Source organism: Prionailurus viverrinus, chromosome D4 (assembly GCF_022837055.1).
Source record: "Prionailurus viverrinus isolate Anna chromosome D4, UM_Priviv_1.0, whole genome shotgun sequence".
NCBI classification, from domain to species: domain Eukaryota; kingdom Metazoa; phylum Chordata; class Mammalia; order Carnivora; family Felidae; genus Prionailurus; species Prionailurus viverrinus.
Genome location: NC_062573.1, coordinates 30,470,615 through 30,484,964, shown reverse-complemented (window position 1 = coordinate 30,484,964; position 14,350 = coordinate 30,470,615). Strand labels below are relative to the sequence as shown.

General features: G+C 54.1%; 1 protein-coding gene across 3 annotated transcripts in view; it reads right to left on the bottom strand.

Annotated features, from left to right (window-relative positions):
- Positions 1–14,350, bottom strand: part of TLN1 (talin 1) — a 31,718-nt gene that overhangs the window by 4,313 nt on the left and 13,055 nt on the right. For 2 of the 3 annotated variants that reach the window (XM_047830189.1, XM_047830190.1), the window contains exons 18-49: positions 14,169–14,219; positions 13,448–13,615; positions 12,989–13,283; positions 12,252–12,418; positions 11,312–11,440; positions 11,017–11,133; positions 10,816–10,929; positions 10,490–10,624; positions 10,209–10,337; positions 9,557–9,659; positions 9,225–9,433; positions 8,748–8,867; positions 8,343–8,540; positions 8,006–8,145; positions 7,730–7,823; positions 7,538–7,627; positions 7,306–7,428; positions 5,996–6,139; positions 5,360–5,521; positions 4,985–5,125; positions 4,710–4,891; positions 4,386–4,518; positions 4,078–4,179; positions 3,818–3,988; positions 3,577–3,726; positions 3,366–3,467; positions 3,170–3,289; positions 2,170–2,316; positions 1,830–1,996; positions 1,532–1,715; positions 1,316–1,441; positions 1,104–1,220 (exon numbers count right to left, since the gene is read on the bottom strand). In XM_047830189.1, the coding sequence (XP_047686145.1) occupies positions 1,104–1,220; positions 1,316–1,441; positions 1,532–1,715; positions 1,830–1,996; positions 2,170–2,316; positions 3,170–3,289; positions 3,366–3,467; positions 3,577–3,726; positions 3,818–3,988; positions 4,078–4,179; positions 4,386–4,518; positions 4,710–4,891; positions 4,985–5,125; positions 5,360–5,521; positions 5,996–6,139; positions 7,306–7,428; positions 7,538–7,627; positions 7,730–7,823; positions 8,006–8,145; positions 8,343–8,540; positions 8,748–8,867; positions 9,225–9,433; positions 9,557–9,659; positions 10,209–10,337; positions 10,490–10,624; positions 10,816–10,929; positions 11,017–11,133; positions 11,312–11,440; positions 12,252–12,418; positions 12,989–13,283; positions 13,448–13,615; positions 14,169–14,219 (4,530 nt within the window). The remainder of the gene's footprint in view (positions 1–1,103; positions 1,221–1,315; positions 1,442–1,531; positions 1,716–1,829; positions 1,997–2,169; positions 2,317–3,169; positions 3,290–3,365; positions 3,468–3,576; positions 3,727–3,817; positions 3,989–4,077; positions 4,180–4,385; positions 4,519–4,709; positions 4,892–4,984; positions 5,126–5,359; positions 5,522–5,995; positions 6,140–7,305; positions 7,429–7,537; positions 7,628–7,729; positions 7,824–8,005; positions 8,146–8,342; positions 8,541–8,747; positions 8,868–9,224; positions 9,434–9,556; positions 9,660–10,208; positions 10,338–10,489; positions 10,625–10,815; positions 10,930–11,016; positions 11,134–11,311; positions 11,441–12,251; positions 12,419–12,988; positions 13,284–13,447; positions 13,616–14,168; positions 14,220–14,350) is intronic. The other variant, XM_047830191.1, reaches the window with a different exon arrangement.

Below are 14,350 nucleotides of genomic sequence, written 5' to 3'. Positions count from 1 at the left end.
TGGAGAAGAGAGAACATGAGATCCGCGTGGAGGGAGCACTGACAGGTCTTGCTGATGCGCTCAGATGTGGGAACGAGAGAACAACATTACAGCTGCGTTCCTGGCTTTAGAAGCTGAGTTATTAAAAGGTGCCACTTACCAAGATAGGAAAGATGAGTGAAAGATAAGGTTTGGGAGGCAGAAAATTAAGAATTTCAGTTAACTTTCCTCTCCAAGGAGAGGGTCAGAAAGGTGAATTCGGAAATGAGAAAGAAGAGAAGGAGACGAGAGTGACAAGAGATTGAAGGGAGAGGGGAGGATGAGGCAGAAAACTAACACAGCAATCAAAGTGGAGGAGAGTGGATGAAGATCCCAACCAGGGTGCTGACGGGGCAGAGAGAGGAGGGGTGAAAGAAGAGAAGGGCGGGTGGCTGGGAGGACTTGCAGTGGCCGGGATTTGGTGAAGAAGACAGGGAAGTCACAGGTGATGGAGGCTGCTACCATGGGAAGAGGAAGTCGCTTGGGGGCCAGAAGCTGGGTGGCATGGCCTCTTGGTCGTGATGTCAGACAGGCAGTTGAGAACAACTAAACTCAGAGGTGAAGTCAGCTTGCCAGAGAACGATCGTGAAAGTGGTTAAACTTGCCAAAGAAGAGGACAGGGAAATCAGGCGATTTGCACCATTTTGGGCCGGCCTCCACGTTTACTAGGTTGAAGGTGGTTTGATGACGACTACAGAAGAGATGCTGGAGAAGCAAGAGCAAAGCCAGTGTCAGGAGGACCAAAGGAAGAAAGATTCCAGAGAGGCTTGTTAACAAAGTCAAATGTTTTGGAAATGTTTGAAGAAGATGAAGGCCAAGAAGAGGGCACTGAATGTGGCAGCTAAGGGGCACTGGTGACTGGGGAAAGTGGGAGGGTGAGGGAAGGCAGTTGTGAAATGCTGAGGACTAAGTAGGTGGGGGAGGGAAAGACACCAGTGCAGCTCACTTAGGAAGTCGGGCAGTGAGCGCGGACAATGAGTGCGACTCTTTACATTTCTGTCCGTGAATATATGTGAAATACAGATTCACAATCTGTCTCGATCCCTCTCTAACCCAAGTCCCCAGTGCTCCAGACCCTCGCTCACCGCCAGCTCCTGCCGTATGTGTTCTGTGGTTGCCTCCAGGGCTCGTGTGCCTTTGGTGGCTTCATCTTCCACGGCTTTCACAGTCTTGAGCAATGATGTCACATTGGTTACCATCACCTGGGGCCATCAGAGGAGTTGGAGAGGGGGGCGTTTTAAGGAACAGGAGAAAGTGCACCGATTGGCCCCTCATTCCCTCTCTCATTCCCTCCAACCTTGGCAGAGTTCTTGAGCTGCCACACAGCAGGGTCATCCCCAACTTTGCCAGCTGCAGCCTTTGTTGCGCTGATGAGGTCTCCCAGGGCTTTGGCCACATCTTTCACTGCGTTGATCAGCACTACCTGCGTGGGAGAGCAGAGGCTCTGGTCTGTGGGAGGGAAAGGGGGAACAGGCAGTGTTTCTGGCCAGAATTAGGGGTGTCAAATGGATACCTGTGTCTCAGGGTCCTCAGCTCCCAGGCTGGCTGCGCCCAGCTTGACCACATCAGCAAGGCGGGTGATGGTGGCCACGGAGGACTGGGCAGCCTGTGCTAACTTCTCCTGGCTCCCAGCTGCATTCTGCACCAGGACCTTGGTGTCTTCCACCAGCACCTTTGCAGTCTTCAGAATGCCTTCCCTGAGGGAGGGCCCAGCCCAGTCAGCCCTTCTCAGTCCTCCTCCAACCCCTCCAGCCTCTTCTGCTTCCCCCGACTCCCCCGCTTGCCTCTGTGAGGCCCAGTTCCCTCCTCACCGGTGGTCTGCGAAAGTTTCAGCACCCTCGCGATTGAGGGTACCGGCAGTAGCGAACATGATGGTGGTGTCGAGGTCAGCGATGATGCCGGACACAGCACTGGCTGCTGTGATGCAGGCCTGGGTGCCACGGTTCCCGGCCTGGAGTGCAGCCAGCACGTGGGAGACCTGGGGGAGGAAAGTCACATGGAGACTCTGGTCAGTGCCTCGTGGAAGGGAAAGGTCACTGGTGCCTGGGAAAAGGGACGGAGGAGAGGGCTGGGAAGGTTGGAGGAGGATGGGAAGGGAGGCTACAGGGTGGGGGAGCCAGCCCCCCAGTCCATGGGGATGAGCACCGTCACCTTCTCGGAGACTCTCCGGGCACACTCTATGAGCTCCTTCTTGGTGTAGGCATCACTGGGGCTGCACTGTAGGGCGCCTGCCTTGGTGACCAAAGCAGCACAGCCGTGCCCCAGCTCCTGCACCCGGTGCTTGATGTGGGCGCCTATCTGTGAGCAGATAGGAAAGGGACATGGATTTTACAAGACACTCACGGTGCCCCCAACTGTGCTTGGAGGAGTCACTAAGGACCTAACAAAACACGCATCGTAGACTAAAGGGTGGTGAGAACAAGTGCCCAGCGTGCAGATTCCCTGTTTCATGTCCTTCAGGCGGGAGGCCACCTCCTACACACGGAAAATAATAGCATGTAGGCACCAACTGGTGAGGATTATGTGAAGCAAAGTGAGGAGGTGGAGGAGAAGCCCTTTATGCTGGGGGATGTGAATCAGAGGGCCAGGGACTACAATTTGGTCGTATGTGGTAAGGGAGGGGTTTGGGGTTGGGGATTAGGTGTGTCATGCTAAGATCCAATTACTTGCTTTCTTGGAAAGCCAGGAGCTTAGGGAAGGAAGAGCTTCATGGGTCTGCAACAAGGAGGAACTAAGAAGAGATTATAGACCTGCAGGACAGCAGGAGTGTCGACAGAGGCAATGGCGGCAGACCAGGAAATCTCTAGATCGTGGGCTATCTCCTTTATCCCTGTGACTTTGATCCTGTCCCTACACAGCCCTGATCACTTTTTTCTTTTTTTTAATTAAGTAGGCTCCACGCCCAACGCAGGGCTTGAAATCATGACCCTAAGATCAAGAGTCGTATGCTTACTGACTGAGCCACCAAGGCGCCCCTGATCACTCTTTAGTGGAGTGGTCCTGAGCGTGTGTTCCCTTTTCTATAGAAGACTAGACAGAGTAAAGGTGGGACAGCCCTAGAGGCTGACATGATGGGGACAAGGGACACGCCCCTGTGACTTTCTGTGAGGGCCTGGGGGAAGATATTCACGGCAGCTGCCCCCGTGTTTACCTCTTCATTCTCAGCAGCCACAGCTGCAGGCTTGGCCTGTGAGGCCAGACGGCCGTAGTCACTGGTCAGCTGGTTAGCAAGAGGGCCCAGCTCCTCAGGGCTGGTGTTCGATTTAGTTACCTGATGATAACAGAAGAAGTAAAGTTATTTCCAAACTGAGCTCTCCGGGGGTAATCTTATACTCTTCCAAACTCACCATCTCTTGAACGGTGACAGCAATGGCCTTGGCTGTCCGCACCATAGTTGTCTGGTAATCCACGAAGGAACCTTCTGGTTCACCCATTGGTCCTTCATCTAGCTGAGGGGGGAAGATGGGGGAAGTAGGAAGATTATCAGAGTGTCTGACACAGTGCTCGGGGACCCTAGCCCAGGGTAGCCACTGACCACAGGCACCCCAAGACTCTAACCTGGTTGATGGCCTGGGTGATGGAGTCCACCATGCCGCCAACAACCCCAGCAGCACTGGCTGCCTCGTTGAGGGTCGTTGTCAGGTCCTCTACGGCCTCTGTCATCATCTGCACAGCCTCCTCCAGAGCTTCCTGGGTGTGAGCTGCTTGCTGTGGGACAGAGTGAGTGAGTGGAGGCGGGCTCTGTTGTTCCTGCTTCACTGACCTCTTACTAGCAGACCCTCCCTCCCGCCCTCGGTACCTTGGGGTTCCCGCCAGCCTCCTTGGCTGTGTACAGCAACTGTAAGGCAGACTCTGCCAAGGTTTTAGTCTGGTCCAGGAGTGCCATCTGCTGTGGGTGGCTCAGGGTCTTGGAGGCGGCACCCACTGCAGCCAGAGTGAGCGGCTCAAAGTATTGGGCCATCTGGGATACCTGTGGCAAGGGGTTCGAGTGGAAGGTCAGCTGGGCCAGGAACCCTCGCTTGCCCTACCTTGGGACTACCCGCATGTCTTCCCAGGTACCTTGTGTCCCAGCTGGGAGGCTTCAGCCCGTGCGGCACTGGCCAGCGGTTCAATAAGGTGGGAGATCTCTTGCACTGCAGTGAGCATCTGAGTGTGCAAGGCCTGGGGAGGAAGTGAACGTTAGCCCTAACTGTGAGCTGGAACAGGACCCTCCCCTTCCTTCCATACCGAACTGACGGAGTCCCCTTGGAATGTTCCTCCCATACCCTTGATGTCTCTGTGAGGCACACACCTGGACACCCCATCCTCTCGAGTCTGCCATCTCTCTTCCCGGACACAACCTTTTGTAGAACCCTGTTCCCCCTTACCTCTTGAGAGATTCCCTCACGAGGAGCAAGCTGTTGGCTGACCGCAGCGAGGGAAGCCTGGTCTAGGTCCCGCAGACAGCTGTTCAGAGCTGCAATGGCCGTCTCACACTCCAGCTGCCCTGGAGCCTTGTCCCTATAGATACATCATAGGCTCCAACACCAAGAAGATCCCTTTAAAACAGGCTGGCCTATCTTTCCCCGTATCCCGATTCTTGGACAACAAGGGCCCTCCAACACTATCCCACCTCATTGCACTACTCGTCCCTGCCCCACGCTGCTACAAGTATGTTCCCTGGTCACACTGGCTGTCTACCCACTCAATACCTCATGCTTGTAATAAGCTTCTTGATGGAGTCTGAGACAGTACGGGAGTGGCCAGCCAGCACTGACCAGCGCGGGGGGTCCCGGGGATTGACTGCTAGGGCCCGGGCTGTCTGGATCAGTCCCCCGGCACTCTCCAACATTGTCTTGGCAGAGATCACGATGGGCTCCATGGCAGCCCGGCCCTGGGGAGAGAAGAGGCAGGGGGGTGAGTCTCAAGACTCCTGCAAAGACGAGGGGGCAGCTGGTGCATCGGTTTTGTCTTCACACCGCCTCACCTCGGGGCTGATCTGGGCAGGAATGCTGGAGAACTCAGGGTTGGATGCAAAGGCACTCAGATTGTCCACAGCCTCCAGCAGAGGGGCTGTTGCTGCTCGGCACTGGGCACGGTTCTCCTCTGTGAAAGCTCCGTCAAGCGCCTGGAAGTGGAAGTGACAGGCCCTCAGGACTGACTGTAGGCAAAGAAAGTGACGCCTGGCTCTCCTCTCCTGGGCCAGAGGTGAGGAGAGGCTGGTGATGAGCAGTATGGACAGGATAGGGCTTGGGCTCAGGCAGATGGGATTTGGTAGAAGGCTTCAGGGACTGATGGGGGGACCAGGGGAGAGAAGACCGGACAGGTCAGAGGGAGGCTGGGAATTTCAAACACTGACAACCTTGATAGTCTTCACGAGATTGGCTGTGCTGTTGGCCACCTCCTTGGCCGACTGTACAAACTGGCGCTTGGCGGTAGGATTGGCGGTGCGAGCAGAAGCCAGGCGGCAGCTGTTACACAGTGCAGAGGTGTGTTTGGCCACAATGGTGGCTGCAGAGAGCACCTGAGGAGACAGACACGTGGAAGAGCCACGATGAGGGCAGGAAGGAAGTCTCCACACCCAGGTGAGAGCCCCTGCAGGCTTGGGGATGGAAAGCGGTACCTTTGGAAGTCTAATTAGGAAGGACAGAGTGACCTGAAAAGGGAAGATGTGAGAGACAGATACCCGAAGGTGAACGGTATGGGGCAGGGGAAATGAGAGACAGACACACTGATGGAGAACCCATAATAGGGTAAGTAGGAGAGTGGATTCAAACTCCTACAGAGGAGTTGTGAACTTAGCAGTAACTAAGAGTGACAAGAAACACGGCAGGAGAAGACAATCACCCGCAGAGAAGCTGTGTGTGGAAGGTCACAGATGCGTCTCCAGCCTCTACTTCCCCACATCTCACCTCTCCCTCTCTCTTCATGGGGCCGGTCCATCCTGGCCCGCCACCCTCTCCCAGGCTCGCTCACAGCACCTGCTCCCTTAAGTTACCTGGGCCTGTGTACAGCCAGGCTCCCCCAAACTCTGACAGGCCATCTGAATCGCCTGGTTTGCACGGGCGAACTGTGTGGGCTCCACCAGTCCTTGCTGCCCTGCTTGGCTATTGGGATCAGAGACCCCCACCAGATATGCAGCCTGGAGAGAGAGAAGGGTTGGGGTTGGGGGTGGGGTGAGAAATCAAGAATATCCCCCACGTGGGATCAAACAGGGATAGTAGGGACAAGTCTGGCATCCAGGGTTCTGTGTGAGTGGCAGTATGTTCACAAATAATAATTACGTTATAAAAAAGAAAAAAACGCTCCTGTTTTGTTAAATGTGTTTGAACGTTTCAGAAGGTTAAAAAAGTAAAAGAAACAAAAAACGAAAAGCAAAAAAAAAAGAAAAACCACACAAAGTTTAATCAAACTTCTGTTGAAATGTGTATCTGCTGGATCATAAGGAAAAAAGTACTGCTTACTCTACGTAGAAATAAAAAAAGGTTTGAAAGCCACCCTGCCACACACATGTGCACACACATGTGCATGAGCACAAAGTCTCTTTGAAACACTTCCAATACTGGGAAGGTTGTTAGGATCATTTTCATTTATAACACTTCCAAGCTTCAGAGATTTGGAAAGAGGGAAGGGTTGGTATAACGATTGCCAAATTTATTTTTACGATTAGAAGACCATCATAGGTTTGATTCATACTTCATTTAACACATTGTAGCTCTTCTGTTTCCTCTTTATGCTTTTCATACCATAAAAAAGAGGCCGCCCAACAGAACAGGGCAAAGGGCAATAGGGGAGATTGAGGAAGCAAGATTGAGGCTTTCAGAGAAACACTCTGAGATGAACTCTCAAGCCAGTTTGTCTTAAGGCTTCATATACTAAAGCAAAACAGTCTCATAGCTAATGGGTTGTGTTTATACTTCATAACTGCATAAAAAGGCACAGTTAAGCGGTGACTCAAATAACTGGAAATTTAGTTACTGGCACTGTTTTAATAAAGTAGTAACTATGTGAAAAATGACTTGCACTTGGTAATTAGCATATACCAAGAAAGCCAGGGCTGGAAAAGGCCCCCTCTTTAGACAGTATAATCATAACCCAAGGTATCAGGGGCTCAGGGGTGACAGCAGCCAGAACTGTTGGTATTCTATGATTGCTGACAAACACCCCCACTCAGAAGGGGAAAGAACTGGTTTCCACAGAGTTGGTTTTGCAAACGTAACTTCTTGATTATCTACTCAAGTGCCCGGCTGTTGAGGAGGTGGGGTAGAGAAAGCAGAGGTATTGCAGGGACCGTCGCAGGGGAATAACCTGAGCAGCCGCCTCGGTGAAGCCACAGAGGGCTTTGGAGGCCGTGGCAATGGCTTCCCCAAACTCCGGCAGGTTTCCATTCTTGGCGTTTTGGGAGATGCCCGTCATGGCCTCGCCCAGTACCTAAGAAACAGAGGGTTTCAGGAGAGCCAGTTCCTGTCCTCAGAGGGGTAGAGGAGTCCCTAGTTCCATCTTCCTGTCCTCTGCCCTCCGGGTTCCTTGCCACACTTACCTTTGAGTTCTCCATTACACTGTCGAGGCAGCCAAAGTAGGACAGGTCATTGATGGGCTGGACTGGGTTCTCCAGGAGTTCTCGGACTGTCTGTATAGGGGGAGGACAAAGTAAGGTTCAAGACACCTTTTTGACCCCCAAACCCAGAGAACCTTCCTTAACCTCACAGCACTTAGCCTGCCAAGCACCCACCTCCAATTCCCGCAGGGCATTGTCACACTCTTTCTGGCCTGGCGCCTGCTGGGTACACATGGTGATGAGCTGGTTGATGCTGTCGGTCACCGCCCTGGGAGGAACAGAGTTGAGTGAATGCATGCACAGGTCATCATTCTTGGGTCTTATACCCATAGAAAGTCTTTAGCTATTTCTCTTTCATCTGTAACCGTTCCTAAGCTGGGACTTCTCATGACATGTCCTGTCCCCAGTCTCTTCAACATTCCAGGGCTGGGCTTCCCAGCTCCTACTTACCGGGCAGCTGCAGCCAGCTGACTCTTGAGGTTGGGGGAAGCAGGGTCTGTGGATAGGGCCTTGGCAGCCAGAAGAAGTTTGCTTGAAGACATAGAGATGCCCTTCAAGTTGGACACGATCTGGGCCCGGTCCTCCTGGCTCTGTTGAAGGCGAAAAGGTCAACATGTTGTCCGGTCAGTCCTTTCTTATCTGTCTCTAAAAGGCTCTGTGTCCTAGACACTCAAATAGTGCTAGAGGGGGGTGGGGGGTGGGGGGGAGCCAGGCAGAGGTTAGGACCATGCAGTCACACAGGCACCTCTTGTCTAACCCCTGAAACAGACCCCGTGCCTTTGCATACCGGTGCCTGTCCCGCCATCTCCACACCAGCTTCCAGGAAGGTGCTGAAGTCCTGTCCAAATCGACCTGAGGCTCGGGCCAGGTCCTGAGGGGTTCCCCGAGAAGCCTGCACTAGTTCTGTGGCTGCCTGATTCAGCCCAGCAGCAGCGTCATTCAGCCGGCTCTGAGCTTCCTGAAACGTCCCAGTGCTGGGGGGAAGCTGCGGGGTCAGAAAGAAAGTCAGAAGCCAGCATGGGGGACGATGTGAGGGAGAGTCTAGTCAAGGAGTGCTGGGAGGTGGGCACTGAGCCTGGGAGTAACAAAAGGGGGTAAAACTGGGAAGTCAAGGTCAAGGAGAGGTCTAGACGTGGAGAGAAGCTTGGAGTCTTCAGCTCTTACGTGCCCCCCACACCCCTGGTCTTCCTACCGAGTCACTCAGGAGTCGCTTGCTGGCATCTCCCACCGCTCGCAGGGCATTGTCCACATCTCGCTGGCCAGGCAGGCAGCTGACACAGCGGTTCAGGGCCTGAGTCACTGCTTTAGCCACCTGAGGTAGAAAAGGAGACGGGTGTTGCCAAAAAAGAAACCATTTGGGAGAGCACCTCCTCCACTCATGGGACCTGGGAAATAAGCGCTCTACTGCCTCTAAAAGTGAGGAGGAAAGGGCGTGTGTAGCTGAAGGGGCTGAAGTTAGAGTTTCAAGTGATAGTGACCACACTGCCCCACACTTGGCGTTCAGCTAAACCCTGCTGCAGGTTGAGACACTTCTACTAGGACTGAAGGAAAGGGTGGAATCCAGACAGCTGTCAAGAGCAGACCTGAGAAGGTGTCTGTCAGTGTGGCTGAGACTCTGTTCCAGTCAGGGTGGGCCGTACGGGGAAGCGGTCTGTTTCCCAAACCTGACCTGGGCAAGCCGTTGCTGGCTCTCAGGGTCCCCTGGGTGGCCAGCTGCCTTCTTTGCTTCCTCAATGAGGCTGCTGGCCTTATCCAGAACATCGCTGGCCGTGTCAAGCACGATAGCTTGCACTGCAGGATCCGATGTCAGGGCAGCTACACCCCTAGCAGCCTGGGCCAATGACCGCAGCCCACCTGCCACTTCCCTAGCTGCAATCCCTGGGGAGACAGAAGGGAAAAGGGGCTTTCACTGCCAGGCCCTGGTTCCAGTGGCTTTCTCCATCAGCTCTATCCCTCGTTCAGCTCCTGCTCCGAGCTCCATTCCCAGCCCTGCCCACATACCTGCATAATTCTCATTGCCCTGGGCAACCTCCCCCAGCAGCTGGGCAATGGCAGAGCTCACAGCTTTGGTGCTGTTTCCCAGGTCCTGGGCACATTTCTCCATCTAGGGAAGAAGCAGGAGACTCAGGTGCAGAAGGAACCAGGAAAAGGGAACTTAAGAAACTAGTTGAGGTCAGCTGGCAGTTTAATGAAGGTTTTGGGCAGCTCCGGGGTGCAGGCAGAAAAGAAAACCTCAGAGTCTGATTAAGAACGAGGTCTTAAGGGGGGCATCTGGGTGGCTCAGTTGGTTGAGCGTCCAACTTTGGCTCAGCGCAGAGCCTGCTTCAGATCCTCTATCCCCCTCTCTCTGCCCCTATCCCGCTTGTGCTCTCCCCAAAATAATATAAAAACAAAACAAACAAACAAAAAAAGAATGAGATCTTAGGGGCATCTGGGTGGCTTAGTCAGTTAAGCATTGACTTTGGCTCAGGTCATGATCTTATGGTTCATGGGTTTGAGCCCTGCATCAGGCTCCGTGCTGACAGCTCAGAGCCTGGAGTCTACTTTGGATTCTGTGTCTGCCTCTCTCTCTGCCCCTCCCTGCTTGCACTCTCACTCTCAAAAATAAACAAACATTGAAAAAAAAAAAAAAAAAGGTCTTAAGAATACTTACGGTCTCCCCAGGTAAGGGTTTAAGTTTGCCATCTCGAGCTGCTGCCTTCACTTCCTGCAGATCCCTCTCTAGATTCTGTACCACACTCAGTGCAGAATCCATCTCCAAAGGCCCACATGCTTCCTGAGCCTACAATAACAAGGAAGTCTGGGTACAAGAGGTACTGCTGTGTCCCACTAATGTCCCATGTTATACAATTATCCCTGTTTTAGGTTATTCTGCAGACTCCCCATCATCCCAGAACTCCACCCTCATTTTCCAAAGATGGCCAGCTCCCTTACCTTCTGGGCAGCGGTCCGAAGTTCAGCCAATGCAGTGCCAAGGTTTTTAGCACACTGACTCAGCTGCATGGCCGAAGCCTGGTCCTGAATTGTTGGCACTGAGGCCTTTGCAGCGGCCACCATCTTCCCACCTGGCTGTTGAGGAACAGGTGGGCAGATGAATGTACCATTTGCTTGGGTACAGGGACTAAAGATGGTCTGGACACTGAGTGCCGCAGCTCAGTCTGGGAAGGAGGCTACTGCTAGAGCTTCAAACTGTGGGTGATCTAGGGGATTTAGAAGGGTGGGAAGGGTCTCGTCTGAGAGGTGGGGAGAGGGTGCCTTGCCTGCAGGAAGCTCTGGCTTGCAGCAATGAGGGCCAGCTGAGCACTGGGACTGTCGGGCTGAGCTTGGCTCCCTCGGACGCCCTGCACCAGCAGTGGAATCTGTTCTGCCACAGCCTGTGGGTGAAAATGTCATGAGAGCCACCTCCCCATAGACTGGGGGAAAGTCCCACTCGTCCCACATCTCTTCCCACCAAGTCTCACCTTGCAGCTCTGCACCAGCACAGGCTGGGGGCCAGCAGAGGCCTTGGGGGTGGAGGCTGCATGCTGGGCTGCCGCAATAGTCTGTGTAGCTGAGGCTGCAGCCTGTTTGGCTGCGTGCTGTGAGGACAGAGTAGTTAGGACAAGCCCCAGGCGCTCCCCTGCCCAGTCCCTGGCTCACCCTGGCCACACTATCCCACAAGGAAACAGTGACAGAGTCTCTCTCTGCACAACCCTCCCAGTTTCATTCCTCCCACAGCACCCACACTCCCGCTCCTGGGTTATTTCCTAGCTTCACCTCCAGGCGCTGCACCAGCTTCTTCTTGATGGCATTCTGCGCAGCCGCGTTGGTGGCCATGCGCAGACCCTCAGCCGCCTCCCGCAGCCGCTGCTGCTGCTCCTCACTGTCAGGGTGAGCGGCTGCTCCCTGAGAGAAGTGGAGAGACGGTCCTCACCCAGCATCCCTGTGCGCCCCAAATAAGCTCTGCTCTGACCTCTCCAGACTCAAATGTTTTCCTAAAGTCCCCACTGAAAGGTAATCACAGCTGAGATGAGCTGCCTCAAGCAGGCAAAGGGGAATCAGGGGGCCCCTAGATTCCCTATGGGCCCTTTTTAGGTAGAACCGTTTCTTCTTTCCCTTTTGGGGGAAGAAGCCATGTTTCTTTCCCTACTGCCCCCTAAATGCCACTGGCAAAAGGGTGTGTTTAAGGCTCTTTGGGACAAGGAGGACTCAGTTTAGAGCAGGGATTTCAAAAACCAAAGCAGGGGAGCTGGTTACTCCTGCAAACTGGAAAGCCCCAGAGCCCCGGGGAGTGCAAGAACCTCTCGGCTTCTTCCCGACGGTCGTCTGCACCGTGTATCCCACTGCCTGTCTTTCTCTGTACTGCTGGCAGCAGAGGCCCCAGGACTGAGTGCTTATATGCATTCCCAGGACAGGCCATGAAGCAGAGGGATCCAGGAAGCAGGCAGGTGGTGGCAACAAAGTAGGGAAAAGTAAGGATAGCAGAGCGTGGACTCAGAGGAAGAAAAAGGGCATGTCGGTCACCAAGTACCCTGGCAGTCACCGTGGCTGGAAGCCTGGGCCCCTATGCACCTGAAGCTGAGGGTGCCTTTACTTCCTGAGTGCTCTTATATTTTCTGCTTTTCTTGGGTCTCTCCCATCAGAAAAGGGTGACCATCTGGACCCTTCTACTTCCCTTCAGGTCTCAGTCTGGGAGTTGGCCACAGAAGGCTCATACCTTGGCAGCCTCCACCATCTTGGCTGTGGCATCGGCCAGGATCTTAGCAGCGCTTAATAGCTTGCGAGAATTCTCCAGATCACTCTCCCCCTCGGCATCAGCCTTGATGGCATTGACCAGGTCAGAGGTGGCTTGGGCTAGGATGCGAGCCTGTCGTACCATCTCACCTGAGAGGACAGAGCACTATCAGGTAAGGAAGCCAGAGACACTGCGAGGGTGCCAGGGTGGGGGAAAGGGGTGCAGGCAAGGTAGATAGGGCTCTTGGGGGGCAGTTAAAGAGACACAAAGGTTCTCAAAGTGATTCCCCTAGAGTTACTGTATTTTGGGTTGAAGATCTTGGAGAGGAACAGATTTCCTGGTGAACTTTTATGGGAGAGAAGACAGTCTCTAACAAGTATTTTCAGTAAATAGTCTTGCACTCCTTGTGAGGGCGTGCACTCCTTTCGGGAGTGAGCAGGTAGGGTGGAGTGGAGAAGGCTATTTCTTAATGCCACCTTCCAACTTCCAGCTACGTTTGTGTATGCTTTTGTATATTCTCCAAAAAATACCAAAGAAGGCAGAACGGGGATCACATTCCTGCTTTACAGATGAGAAACTGGAAGTTTCAGAGAGGTTAATAAGTACATGGTCTACTCTGCTGAGTCCTTAGCGGGGACTGGCAGGTCTGCAAGGGAATGCCCAATGGGCTCGGGGAGCCTCAACAGGGTTCTCTGTCTTCCCAGGAGTGGTGTCCTTACCAGCATCACCCATGGAACTGAAGATGTTCTCGGTGACAGTGAGGATGGTGTCAGTGGCCTGGTCATAACGGCCAGCAGGCCCAGCCCCTGAGGCATGGGCCTTCACGTGCTGCAACAGCTCATTCAGGGCCTGGGTGACAGCTGTGGCCGCCGCTCCTACCCCCCGCAGCAGCTGCCCATCGTCCGTGGCTGCCTGGGAGGCGGACACACAGCACTCCACGGCTTTGGCCACCAGGCGTCCGGCCTCCACCAGCTGCTCTTGGCAGACAGGTGAGCTGATTGTAGGTGCCACCACCTGTGGGCAAAGCAAGTGTCAGAGATGAAGGCAACGGAAAGGAGTCGTGAGGAGTCCCACAGCCACCGGAATCGGTAAGAAGGAGCCAGAGAGGTGAAATGAGAGGCTCCTGTGTGTGGCACCATCACCCCTCAGCACAGGCTAATGCAACCTTTGTGGCTCACCTTGGTACAGGCCACCAGCTGGGAGGTAGACAAGGCACACTGTGTCGCTGCAGCAATGACCTGGGTCTGAAGCCCTGAGTCCTCTGTCCGCTGGGCCACACTCTTGGCCTTGAGGACCAAGGCAGCTGCAGCACTTGCCACGGCCTTGGCTAGCTGCATTAGTACGTCCTGTGAGAAAAGCACTGTCAGCATGGCCTAAGATCGAGCTTGGGATCCATGGACCCTTCTCAGAGGCATGAGCGGTTTCATTATTCCCACTGACTCCAATCACTGGATAGTGTATGCAGAAGCAACCAGAAGCTACCCCAAGCCCCTGCCTTGAGCGCCCAGTAGGACAGAATACCCACCAAGGAACAAACCCACACCGAGAGAAAGAGAGCCTACACCAGAGGGAGAAACTCACGAGGCGGATACACTCGTACCGCAATGGGGAGGGAGGGGCGGTGCTGTTACAATGGGATGGAGAGAGGTACCTCTTGGGGTCCCTCCCACCCCCAGCTTTTTTTCCCCATTTCTTCTCAATCTTGGTTGGAAGCAGTCACCCTGGAGTACAAGACCCCATACAACCCTCCCGGATCCCATTTTCCCAAGTCCTGTCTGTGACATGCCTCCCCATCTCCATCATGTTCTGCCCCCCGAGGAGGCTGGGGGAGAGGTGCAGAGCGAGTGTATGCGGCTCAGAGAGAACAAAGCTGGGAAGGCCCAGGCCAGAGGCCATTACCGTGGGGGGTTCGGGGGGAGATCGAACCCCAGCCCCTCTGGGTGCACATATCTGCGTGGGAAATCCAGGATGACAAGTCAGGTGAGGAAACTGGCATGGGGTGGGGAAGGGGGAGCTAGAGGAACAGTGTCCTCAGGGTGGTATGGAGGCAGCTTCAAGATGTCGAGTTGGGACACAGGCTA